Source organism: Pimephales promelas, chromosome 19, assembly GCF_988280905.1.
Source record: "Pimephales promelas chromosome 19, fPimPro1.hap1.1, whole genome shotgun sequence".
Taxonomy (NCBI): domain Eukaryota; kingdom Metazoa; phylum Chordata; class Actinopteri; order Cypriniformes; family Leuciscidae; genus Pimephales; species Pimephales promelas.
In genome coordinates this window covers 30,294,824-30,308,009 of record NC_142787.1, presented here as the reverse complement: position 1 = coordinate 30,308,009, position 13,186 = coordinate 30,294,824, and the positions used below count along the sequence as shown (strand labels likewise).

The 13,186-nt window shown below is 36.8% G+C and overlaps 1 protein-coding gene across 2 annotated transcripts in view; it reads left to right on the top strand.

The window, feature by feature from the left end:
- rnf145b (ring finger protein 145b) overlaps window positions 1-11,933 on the top strand; it is a 28,355-nt gene extending 16,422 nt beyond the window's left edge. For both annotated transcript variants that reach the window (XM_089123800.1, XM_089123799.1), the window contains 5 exons: window positions 3,165-3,305; window positions 3,420-3,602; window positions 4,241-4,388; window positions 6,652-7,008; window positions 8,992-11,933. In XM_089123800.1, the coding sequence (XP_088979926.1) occupies window positions 3,165-3,305; window positions 3,420-3,602; window positions 4,241-4,388; window positions 6,652-7,008; window positions 8,992-9,408 (1,246 nt within the window). In that variant the 3' untranslated portion in view covers window positions 9,409-11,933. The remainder of the gene's footprint in view (window positions 1-3,164; window positions 3,306-3,419; window positions 3,603-4,240; window positions 4,389-6,651; window positions 7,009-8,991) is intronic.
- Window positions 11,934-13,186: the final 1,253 nt, after the last annotated feature.

Sequence of the window (13,186 nt, the reverse complement as noted above, 5' to 3'; positions counted from 1 at the left end):
ATACTGCAAATTGTACATTGTACATTTTCATATAACAGGCCAAGGAGAGATGATACGTCTCATTGCTAGAACTGTCACGCACTATTAAAGAAATACTTCAGTCATATGGTCAAAAGTTAAAAGGACAGTAGGTCAACTACACTGTAACAACGTAACGTAACTATTACTAGCTAATTCCACTTCACTCTCGGCTTATTTAACAGCAGCAAAACTGGACATGATAGTCACAAATTTTTTCATGCTTATTTGAGTTAAGAGCACTGATGCAGATGTTCTTTTAATTGTTATTCAAGCAATGTATGTATCGTGACCAACTCAACGAGTGTTGGTGTAGAGTGCCCTCTGGTGGACAAACTATAAAACTCCAACTCTCATGACATGGTTCAAGCGTGTTTTGTCCGTTTTTATTTTATTTTTGAAATATTCATTTATCGGCCATTATAACTGCCGATACCGATAGTTTGGAAAATGCCTAATATCGGCCGATAATATCGGCCTGCCGATATATCGGTCTGGCTCTACCGTGAATGCATTGCAACAAAGATTAAGAACAGCTCCTTTATCATAAACCAAACTGGATACTAGGGCAGTAGAACACAATTCAACAATATCTAGTAGGGCTGCAACTAACGACTATTTTAATAGTCGACTAGTCACCGACTAATGAAACGATTAGTCGACTAATCGGATAATTATTACATTTTTCTAAAATTTAGCATGAATTGCTTTAATTTTGTGGAAAATGATAGTAAACACAAGAAAGAAGGGGGTACTTCAATGAAAAATGCATATTTTATTGAACTTTGCTGCTGATAGGTCGATTCATACTAAAAGTAAATAAAAAATGCCCTGTCTAAAACCAATTAGGCAGAGTGCTTGGTCAGTATAGACATAAATGTATAAATAGAGAAACTCTATCATTTTTATAAAGGCCAGGCACATTTGTTTTACAAGAAAAAATTAATTAATATCAAGTAAACATTTTCTTCCTGTAGCTAAACCAGGGGCAGGCACTTTGGCAGCAATAAAACAGTAAACAAAAATATTAAGTGCATTTTGTGAGATACATTCAGTGGTCAATCTGTTGCAAAATAACTTTACTACTCGTGATCCAAAACAAAACGTATTGACTTCCATGTTATTTGCCCTATTTTCCACAGTTTTAAGGCGCACCTTCAATGAATGACCTGTATTTTAGAACATTTTTCATATATAGGGCGCACCGGATTATGAGGCGCATAAGATACTGCAGTCACACGTTTGACTGGGTGTGCGACTTTGCGTTATGCATCAACTAGATGTGCAAAGGGAATGTAGTGCGCGGCGCCGGAGCTGGTGAGGCGTTTATTAGCTAGTGTGAGCGCGCTGGGGCGTGCACGTAACTTTCGCAGCCTGGACTCATATATTACGGCGGCTCGTCAGCTACAGCTGGCTGTTATGAATGAGAGTGTGAGACGACCCGGTTACTATGAACGGGGAGCGCTTTATGAGCGTTCTGTGACGCGCGAGTAGCGCCGGGGACAGTGTGTCTGTTAAGAGTGAGCGCTCGTGAGCGAGAGACACACATAACCTGATTTATACGAGGTTGAACTGGCCGTGTGACAAAGCAGGCATAAGATGGACACGAGCACGAGTTCGCGAGCGAATTTAATAACGCGGGGCGTTGTTAACTAATTGTTCCATATATAAGAAGATCCGGATTATAAGGCACACTGTCGTTTTTTGAGGAGATTGAAGGCTTTTAAATTCGCCTTATATTGCGGAAAATACAGTAAATCTTGCCGAGGCGAGTCAAACTCCGTTTCATTCAACTGTCCGACGTGCTTTCTTTTTAAATTAGGGCTGGGCGATAAAACGATAACGATAATTATCGCGATATAATTTTCCTCGATAAAACGATATCAAGAGGTCGATAAATGTTCGATAATGTTTATGCGTCAAAAGCGGAACGAAACTCATTTAAACCGCGCGCGCCACACGGAGCATTTATCCGCTCGGGTCAAAGTCCAAATGGCAGTGCATTGAGCGGAGCGCGAGCTCACGGAGACGCGCCTCTGATCGTTTTGCTCACGAGATCCAGTGAGAAGCACTTGAGTTCAACAAAGAACACAAATGTGAAGTTTAAACCAGTTTAAAGGCAGATGAAACAATGCTGACAAAAAGGAGAAACACTGCAACGTGCAACGATCCAGTCAGAATCTGAATTGATACTGAATCCATTTAGCCTACCATGGATTTACTGTAAGGTTAGCCTGGTAATATTAACTGCACCATGAAATGTGGGATATACATATTGAATTGTATAATATTATTAATGTAGACAATGTATTATGACTAATGGAATATAAGTACAGTATTTAATAATGTATTTAACTGTTAGGCTATTGTTTTTCAAACAAAAAATACAGAAACCATCAAGTTATGCCATTATAGTGAGGAGCTAAGTTATAGGCTATACCTGGTTTTATCTGTGGTCATCATGATCTAAATGCATGATACTGGATGACCAATGGTTAATTTGAATACAACTCAGACAGTCAGAATATTACTTTTTACCAAATAAAAATGTGGTTGTTGCATAATAAAAAAAAAAAACAGATGTTACTGTTTTTGTTAATGAACATAAATTTAAAGAGTAGTTTAAAAACACAATTAACACTCTGGTTTATAGCCTACAACTTTCACTTAGTTGCAAAAATATGCCTTTAAACTTGAAAAAATAAATACTTGACATATCGTGATAATTATCGATATCGACTGATATCAAAAAAAATTTTCGTGATAATTTTTTTTGGCCATATCGCCCAGCCCTATTTTAAATGTTTGTGCATCACCGAGGTGCTGCCGTGATAGCTAGGACTGCTTTTCATGATACAGGCAACCTTTTTATTCACCGTATCCAGGCTAAAATGCTCTCAAACTTTAGATGTTTTGGTATGTGCAGCTGCTGCGTTGGACACTGCCATTTCTGTATGGTATCGCTCAGCAGAGAAGCGAATGTGCTCAGTCGGAAAAAAAAAACATGTCTGGCGACAATTCGACAATGAAATTTATTGTCTACTATTTCTATTATCGATTTTTGTCGACAACGTCGACGAATTGTTGCACCCCTAATATCTAGCATATGTGAATGTTTAGTTTGTGGCTGTGTGTGTTCTCTGCAGTATCGCTGAGTGCTGTAGTACTCCTTACTCACTGTTGGGGCTGGTCTTCACGGTTTCTTTTGTGGCGCTGGGCGTCCTCACTCTCTGCAAGTTCTACCTGCAGGGTTACAGAGCTTTCATGAATGACAACGCCATGCACAGGTGAGAAACATCCAACCAAATAGGCTTACGATACTCCTTTTCAAAACATGACATTTTTGCAGACTTGTGTTAAAGTTTGTGTATCCAGTAATGCCTTTCTCTTCTGGTTTTCAGAGGCATGACGGAGGGGATCACTCTACTGATCTTGGCTGTTCAGACTGGTCTCATTGAGCTCCAGGTCATTCACAGAGCTTTCCTCCTCAGCATCATCCTCTTCATCGTGGTGGCCTCCATCCTACAGTCCATGCTGGAGATTGCTGACCCTATAGTTTTAGCACTGGGGGCCTCCAGAGACAAGTAAGAGCCCTAGCACCTCTTGCCTACATCATGCCTGAACAGAATTAAAGGGATAGTTCACTTTGAAATTAATTTTTGGTATGTTTTAGCTCACCTCAAGGGCATCCAAGATGTAGGTGTCTTTGTTTCCGCAGTAGTTTCAATTTTGATATTTTGTCTGTCAGTCATATAATGGAGGTCTATGGTCACCACCTCAAGATACCTTGGGCTGGTCAATCATTAGAATGAGAGTCAGAAAGAGCTTTATTGCCAAGTGTGCTTGCACACACAAGGAATTTGTTTTGGTGCTGAGGCTTCCAGTGCACATATACAAATACAACTAGAAACATTATTATAAAAAATTAAAATATAAAAAAATATGAGAATAAAAGCATCACAGTTGGGTTTAGTCAGGAGTAGTGACAATTACAGAATTGACTATTTTTCAAGAAAAATCTTGAGACCATATGAATAAAAGAGATACTCTGGTGTAGTTCTCAATGCACGTTCTTGTTTCTTTTTTTTAAGTTTCAGTGTGCATGTTTTTAATGCTAAAACATGTTGTTTTTATACGGATTTTAATCAGGAAATAATTCTTCTCGAGTACTATGTCTGAGGAGCTGTATCTTGAGCTTTTCCTGTTTCTTGTGTTCTCACAGGAGTCTGTGGAAGCACTTCCGAGCAGTGAGCCTGTGTCTTTTCCTGCTGATCTTCCCTGCCTATATGGCTTACATGATCTGCCAGTTCTTCCGCATGGACTTCTGGCTGCTCATAATCATCTCCTCCAGCATTCTCACGTCACTGCAGGTACACACACCTCACACACAGCACACGTATAAATAAACACTTTATCACAGCGCTTTTTGTTAGTAGATCAAGTGCTGTAGTAGTAGGTTAAATTTCTTTCATTTTATTATTTTTGCTGTTTTAGTAAATTATTGCATTTTAAAATTCAAAAATGTACAAAAACTCATGCCATAGTTTATTGCTGTTGTAATTGTGCAAATAATTTAATTTGATTGGTAAGAGTCCCATAGTCTTATTATAAGTCAATTTATTGTAAGACTCTGACATTTTAATAAGGTAAAAAAAAATAATTGTAATATTGTAATAATAAAGTTGTAATACATATAATATTGTAATATTGATAATATTGATAATATAACATAAAATATTGATAATATAAAATGTAATATTGTAATAATAAATATTGTAATAATAAATAAATAATAAATTGTAATAATAAAATTGTAATAATAAAGGTAAATAACAGCACTGGGGTAATTATCAAAAATATGCAGATTTAAGTATGTAAAAGCTGATGGAACACTGATTTAAAATATCGCTTCAGAATATGTGTGTATATATATATATACACATATATATATATATATATATACACGCGCATTAAGCCTTGTCATGTGCTTGTCCTGAATAATAATAATAATAATAATAATAAAAAATAAAATGTATATAATTTATTTATTTTTTGCTTTTTTATTCTGGACAAGGACAAGCACATGACAAGGCTTAATGTCGAGCCATGAATCGTGATTGATTTCTTTTCTGTTTTTTTAATTGAGAATAAGCAAACTACAAGCGAGAAAACATAAATACAACAGAACAAAAATGCAAATGCCGATACAGTATGAATCGAGTTCTTTTTTTTGTGTCTTATCACCCTTGAATGGTTTAAAAGCACTTGAATGAATGATTGATTGGCTGATCATAGAATAGGAATACATGCAGACCATCCTCGGTCGGCCGCTCTCTCGCACGTCGCCAGGGCTGGTGAGTCGAACCCGGAGAGCGTGACCATATACTGCAGGGGTCGGCAACACTGGCATGCGGAGGGGTAATTGCTGGCATGTGAGCAAAAGCGAGAGAGGTGTATGCATTTCATTCATGTAAAGTACAGATCTACAGTTTGAGGTAATCTTTCCTCAGAACAGAACTGTGTGTACGGCCCTTAACAGCGTAAATAAGTCAGTATGCATGGACTAGCATTAGACATTCCCTTTAAGTTAGGAGGAATAAATACTAGGGCTGGGTAATAAATATAGATTTCTCGATATTTATCGATTCTCATTTTTACGAACCGATATCGATTCTTGAATCGATTAGTCATCCTGTTTCATTTGAATGAATGTAACATTGTGTCACGGCTGCGCGCATCCAAAAAAAATCGCAATAATCTTTGTCCTTTGTTACTATTGATATGAAACAAAGTCTCAATTTTCAAATTACGTCCATTTTCTTTAGAAATTCAAAAACATAAATCGCTCTGGAGAAGCAGCAGGGCTGATCTCTCTTCCGGCTTAATAATACCAGTTACAGCGCCAAATAAACATGAATGAGCATCTGAAAGTGTGTTAAAGATAGAGTACAACTTATCGAAATCCGGATCATGACACATTGATTCGCTCAATCAGCGTTTCAACCGTGGAAAGACGTCAGTTAAACAGCTTGTAATCAATGTCATGTATCGTCATATTTACCTCAGAAAACCCTAACTAGAGAGGAGCATTTTGCTAAATATATACATCATATTACATATGCATTATAATCTTAATGTTCTTCAATATTTAATGCATATTTGAATAAATCTGGCAAGTTTTTTATGACAGCCACCATTTAAATGTTTATATTTCATATAATCTTCTTATTATAAAAATAAATAAAAGTGTAATTTAAGTGTTTGTATAGCTACAAAACAGTTAATTATTCATTGTTCATTACATCTCGTAGATATTCAGTCAAGTATATGAAGTTCTGTTAAACATTGCACACACATCAAAATGACTGATGCATGCATACCCGGTCACCTCATGTGCTTACTCTGATCTGATCGAATATTTAAAATATTCATCTGGGAGGAGTGACTGTGAATGGCGCTTCATGACAAAGAGGTTGTCGACCCCTCGTATACTGTATTGCTACCCAAAGGAGGCCAAGAAGGGGGAAAACTGATGCTGGATTGTGTTAAATATTTTTGACAGCCCTAAAATAAATAATAAATCTGTATATTCATTCATGTATAATATAGTAACACGGACTGCACTCCTCTCAGGTTCTCGGCACCCTTCTGATCTACATCCTCTTCATGGTGGAGGAGTTTCGTAAGGCTCCGGTTGAGAACATGGATGAAGTCATCTACATCGTCAACGGGACCTACCGACTCCTGGAGTTCCTGGTGGCCGTGTGCGTGGTGGCCTACGGGGTTTCGGAGACCCTGTTTGGTGAATGGACCGTAATGGGTTCCACCATCATCCTGGTTCACTCCTACTATAACGTGTGGCTAAGGGCCCAGCTGGGCTGGCAGAGCTTCCTGTTGCGCAGAGATGCAGTTCACAAGATCCAGAACATGCCCACTGCTTCCACTTTACAACTCCAGCAACATAATGACATCTGTTCGATCTGCTTTCAGGTAAAATGGGTGTTTAAGAGTTTTGGAAGTGATTCTTGAACCAATCATTTCCATTTGAAACTGAATTGGCTCTCGCTATCCATTACTTCAACTAGGGGTGGGGGGAAAAAACGATTCTTAGATGCATCGCGGACGTGGACGATTCTGAATCGATTCACAAATGTAAAAAACCCCACAAAATATTCAGATAATCGATTTGTAACATTATAAATTAGGGATGCACCGATATGAAAATTTTGGCCGATACCGATAACCGATAATTCTTTATTTTTGAAGGCCGATAACCGATATATCGGCCGATAAATTTAAATCCAAATTTATATCTAATTTTGAGAGCCTGATTTACAAAAACAAAAATCTCACAATTAAATCCATGTCCCAAGCGCACATTATAATGATGTTCTTATTATAGTGTTGTATAGCCGATATGACAGATTTGCACTGCATTGCGAACCGTATTTTCATTTGTTGAAGAGATTTCAATCATATTTCAAGAAATTCAAAAACATAAACAGTTCTCAACAAGTGTCTCAGCTGAAGGGAATAATACATTATTTATCGGCTTTAATATATCGGCCTTAATATATCGGCCACATTTTCTTACCAGGCCGATAACGATAACATTAAAAATGAACATATATCGGCCGATACCGATATGCTGGCCGATATATCGTGCATCCCTATTATAAATGTCTTCACTATAACTTTTGATCAATTTATCCTTGATGAATAAAAGTATAGATTTCGTTTTTCTTTCGCCCAAGAAATTAAATAAAAATTCTTACCGACTCCAAACTTTTGAACGGTGTTGTTTAATGTTACAAAAGCTTTCTATTTCAGATAAATGCTGTTCTTTTGACTTTCTGGGTGATTCTCTGAATCGGATGCCCTTCAAGTCCCCCAAACTTGCTTCAAAGATTTTCATTAGAGCCCGACCGATGAAGGATTTTGAAGGCCGATACAAATATTTTTTGGTTTTAAAATCCGATATATCGGCCGATATTTTTTTAATTTTTTATTTCAGAAAGGCGCAACAAAACATTAACAGATTTCCCCAACATTAGTTATTTGTAGTTATTTATGAGTTTTAACCAAAATAATATGATAATGCATTTTAAAAAGAAACTTTCTAAAAGTTTATTTTATTGTCACAACATAGTTATAGGCATTAGCTAGCTTTATGGTTAACTAGTCTATGTAGACCATAATTTAGCAATGGATTACGTCATACTGCAAATTGTAAAACATGCATTTTCAATATAACTGGCCAAGGAAACTTCCGCCGGCCACAAATTTTGTCATGCTTATTTGAGTTAAGAGAACTGATGGGGATGTTCTTTTAATTGTTATTCAAGCAATGTACGTCTCGTGACCAACTCAACGAGTGTTGCCAACAGGAACGGTGTAGAGTGCCCTCTGGTGGACAAACTACACAACACTCATGACATGGTTCAAGCGTTTTTCGTCCATTTTTACTTTATTTTTGATATTCATTTATCGGCCATGATAACTGCCGATACCGATAGTTTGGAAAATGCCTAATATCGGCCGATAATATCGGTCTGGCTCTAATTTTCAATGAAGGAAATCACAAAATGCATTTTAATGCTGTCAATTAATAGAACCAGGTGCCTTTGCATTATAATGCAACACAATTGCTTTAAAAAAAAAAAGATAATGGGTTGCCGAAGTAGTAGACAACAAGCATGTTTGCATGTCCTCACTAACCATCATTACATTTTCATTGAATATCAAACAAATCAAAAAAGTGCAATTAATACCAAAATGTATTAATTAGTTATTTTTTCGTATTTTCGATTACTGTTGTGAAATGGAAAATCAGTAATCGCTAATCGAGAACCGTTAATAATCGAAAATCGACTGTAATCGAATCGGAGATATCAACCACCCCTACTGTCAACACGTTGGTACTTTCACTTTCTCTGCCGAGCTTTAAACATTGTTTCTTGCTTCCATCCTTAGGATATGAAGTCTGCTGTCATCACACCTTGCAGCCACTTTTTTCATGCCGCCTGCTTAAAGAAGTGGCTGTACGTACAAGAGACGTGTCCTCTGTGCCACGGGCAACTCAAAAGCCAGTTACAGCCAATTAGCTCTCCAGGTGCCGCCGCCCAAGCCAATCAGAACCCAGCAGAGGTGGAGCAGGAGCAGAGTGAACCAGAGATAGAGTTAGACACTGAGGAAGGCACACATGCAAAAAACACTCCCCCAATGATAACCTCAGCCGAGGCTGAAATTGAAGTGGACTCGCTATCGGGGAGCTCCGAAGAATGTGACGTAGTGACAGATGGCGGCGCAGCCCCAGCAGGGGGTTTGGATGAGGATGAGGATGAGGATGATGGTTCATGCAGCACATCAGATGTCCAATTCTCTTCATGAGCAAATGACAGCGCTCAACCTATCAGCCTATTAGGTGTCGCCACACGCACTTCATATTGCCAATGCTGAGGACTAGATGGTTAAGAGGATAGTTCACCCCCGAAATAAAAGTTCTGTCATCATTTAATCACACGTAAACACTTTTTCAGTGGAACACAAAAGGAGATATTTAGACGTTTGTTCTAGCTGCTCTTTTCCATGTGATGAACAGGAAACCAGGGCCGTTAACTTAACACAAAAAAACATCTCCATACAAGTAGTCTGTGATTCAAAGTTTTCCAAAGACACCAATACTTTTATTGGGAAACCATGGAAGCTTGAAAAATATAAAAGGTAATTGCGACTCTTTATCTCATAATTCTGACTTTTTTTCTCACAATTGCGAGTTTACTTCTCGCAATTCTAACTTTATTTCTCAGAAATGCGAGATGGAAAGTCAGAATTGCAAGTTATAAAGTCAGAATTGCGTGTTATAAAGTCAAAAATGTGAGATATAAAGTCAGAATTGTGAGATTTAAACTATTCTGAGGGGGGAAAGTTAGTCTTTTTTTCCCTTTAGAATTGGCCTAAGTCGCAATTGCGAGTTTATATCTCACAATTCTGAGAAAAGATGTCAGAATTTTGACATATAAACTTGCAATTATGTATTTTAAAGTCATAATTGCGAGATTTATACTTGCAATTGTGAGAAAGTCAGAATTGTGAGAAAGTCGCACTTCTGTCTTTTTTTTCAGAATTGCGACTTTGTCACCCAATTCTGACTTTATATCACGCAATTCTGACTTTATATCTCGCAATTCAGACTTTATATCTTGCAATTCTGATTTATATCACAACTGTGACTTTAAATCTCGCAATTCTGACTTTATATCTCACAATTCGGAGAAATAAAGTCAGAATTGCGAGATATAAACTTGCAATTGTGAGAAAAAAAGTCAAAAGTCAAAAAAGTCTCGCGATTCGGACTTTTTTTCTCACAATTGCAAGTTTATATCTTGCAATTCTGACTTTATTTCTCAGAATTGTGAGATATAAAGTCAGAATTGCGAGATATAAAGTTAATTATTTTTTTTATTCAGTTGCGGAAACAAGCTTCCATATTAGGTTGTTACTTGAAATATACAAATGTGTACGTCTTTTTAGAGCTTTCATTCAATACACATACACATGCACGTGTGTGTGTGTGTAATGAAAGCTCCAAGTCACTCCTGCCGTTGTGTTCCACAAAACAATGTCGTATGAATTTGAAATGGTATGAGTAAATGATGACTGAATTTTAATTTTTGGAGTCAACTGTTGCTTAAGACTGGTCGCTCAGCTCACCGACTCATTTACTTACTTTTATATGATCTATTCACATTATTGCTGGTCAACAGGACATTTCAGAATACTGCCCTGAAGAGGCAAAACAGCGTTTTGACTTTGACGGGCAGGAAAGTGTTCAGTATGCGTCCATTCAAAATATGAACGTCATCTTTATGGATGATTCATGATTCTACGCCATGCTATTTGGTCTGTTTAGATTATTGGAAATGAGATGTGTGTGTGTGTGTGTGTGTGTAAATGTGTTTCGGAAGCGCCACTGTTGAATCCAGAGCCCTGAGGAATGTTCTTTAAAGTGCCATTGAGCCACTTCATCTTGTGTTTTATCACAGCAACCTCTCATTATTCACCCCAGTTTTAAAGGGATGTACAAAGCCGGGAGGCTTTTTCATACATATTTTTGTCTCTCTTTACCATGTGTCACAAATAATGTTAAACCATCAGTGCAGATAACGTTGAGTTGTCAGTTTGGCAGTTGGCTTGGTTCTTGGAAGCGAGCGTTTTCGAAAGGTCAGGCTTTGTGGACTAAACCTGTTTTCTGGTTTTAATGAACGTTTAGTGAGTAGACAATCAATTAAAATGTGTTTTTTTTTTTTTTTAATACATTGGATATTCATTTTTCTTATATAATTCCCTTTACATCACGATATTTTAGTAGTTTTTTTTTTTTTTTTTGTGACTTCTTGAAAGGTTTGAAATTGATCTTAATATTGGCAGCAGCATTTCATCTCGTCATTTGAAAGCGGATTTAATTTGCCATTCTTTTCTGTCAGAAACGCTCTCCATTTTGTTTGCCGGAGATGTCATGCCATACTATGTTTGCACTAATGTCCTTTAAAGAGAATAATCAATATTTTGTCTTGTTGGGCAACAAATGCTCTCGGAGCAGATGAAGTATAGCTCAATATAAATGTGTACATATATATTCCCTTGTATATTCTTTTATCATGTTTTTGATATGCCGCACAGTGTTCGAGCGACAGTGAACATGATGAAGTGTCTGGAGGAGCGTGTGAACACTCTTGAGTGGGATTGATGCTGAAGACACTGATTGTTTTCCTGTTGGTCTTTAAGAGATGCATTTCTGAATGGAAGTTTGTGTGCATGAATACACATATGATGTATGAGCAAACACAAATGGCATTCGATTAGTTTTTGCACAGTTTTCTTATATCTAAAATAAAATGGAAACGTAGAAAGAATGAAGTTCAGTGGGTTTTTTTTAATTAATGTGGTATTGTGGGGGATTTATTTATTTGGATTTTTTTTTTTTTAAAGTTATTGAAGTATCACTAATTATAGTATAAACTAAAGTATTCAGTATCAGTGTTAAAGGATTAGTTAGTTCACTTAAAAAAAAAATTTGCTTATTATTTACTTGTGATGAATAAGGGTCTTATCAAGCGAAACGCTCATTAAAAAAAAAACAAAGTTTAAGTTTTATAAGCTCAAATGATCGCATGTTCTGTGATGCGCGTTCGTGACTCTCCTGTTCGAACTCGTTCATCAAAATGAACGAATCTTTTTCCGAGTCAATTCGTTCGATGAATTAACCAAATGACTCGGAAAAAGATTCGTTCATTTTGATGAACGAGTTCAAACAGGGGAGTCACGAACGCGCATCACAGAACAGAGCAAGGCGACCATTTGAGCTTATAAAACTTAAACTTTGTTTTTTGTTTTTTTTTAAATGAGCGATCGTTTTTCTTGATAAGACTTTTATTCATCGTCTGGAATCGTTTAAAGCCCTTTGAACAGTTTGCACGGAAACTCTCATTTGGACCTTGAACCGTTTGGGACCCCATTCAAGTCCATATGGAGAAAATCCTGGAACGTTTTCATCAAAAACCTTCATTTCTTTTCGACTGAAGAAAGAAAGACTTGGACATCTTGGATGACATGGGGGTGAGTAAATTATCTAGCAGCTACTCCTTTAATGTCATTATTCAGTATCACTTTACAACAAGTTTTCCTTTGTTAACATTAATTAAGTTACATTCATTAACATGAAAGAACAATACCATTTTTTTATCGTTGGTAATATATTGAACATTTGCTAATACATTATCAAAATCAAGAGTTGTATCTGTTCATATTATTTGATGGACCTGTGCTAACATGAACTGACTATTACCTGACGTTAACAAAGTGTAATAAATACTTAAATTGTTATTAATTGCATTAACTAATAGGACCGTGTTGTAAAGTGTAAGCCATTATTCAGTGATGATCGATTGAGCTGGTCTGTTAGTGTGATGTTAATGTCGATCGCGAGATGGCGCTGTTGCATCACATGACCAGAGATTTACATGGCGCGCTTCAAATTTAACATTTGATAAATGCTTTTTAACAACGGTGGAAAACAGTTTAATAAAGCTATATTAACATATTTGGCAATGAATTCGATAAAGAGTGTTATGAACAAATGTCATCAGAATATATTTATAAACGATAC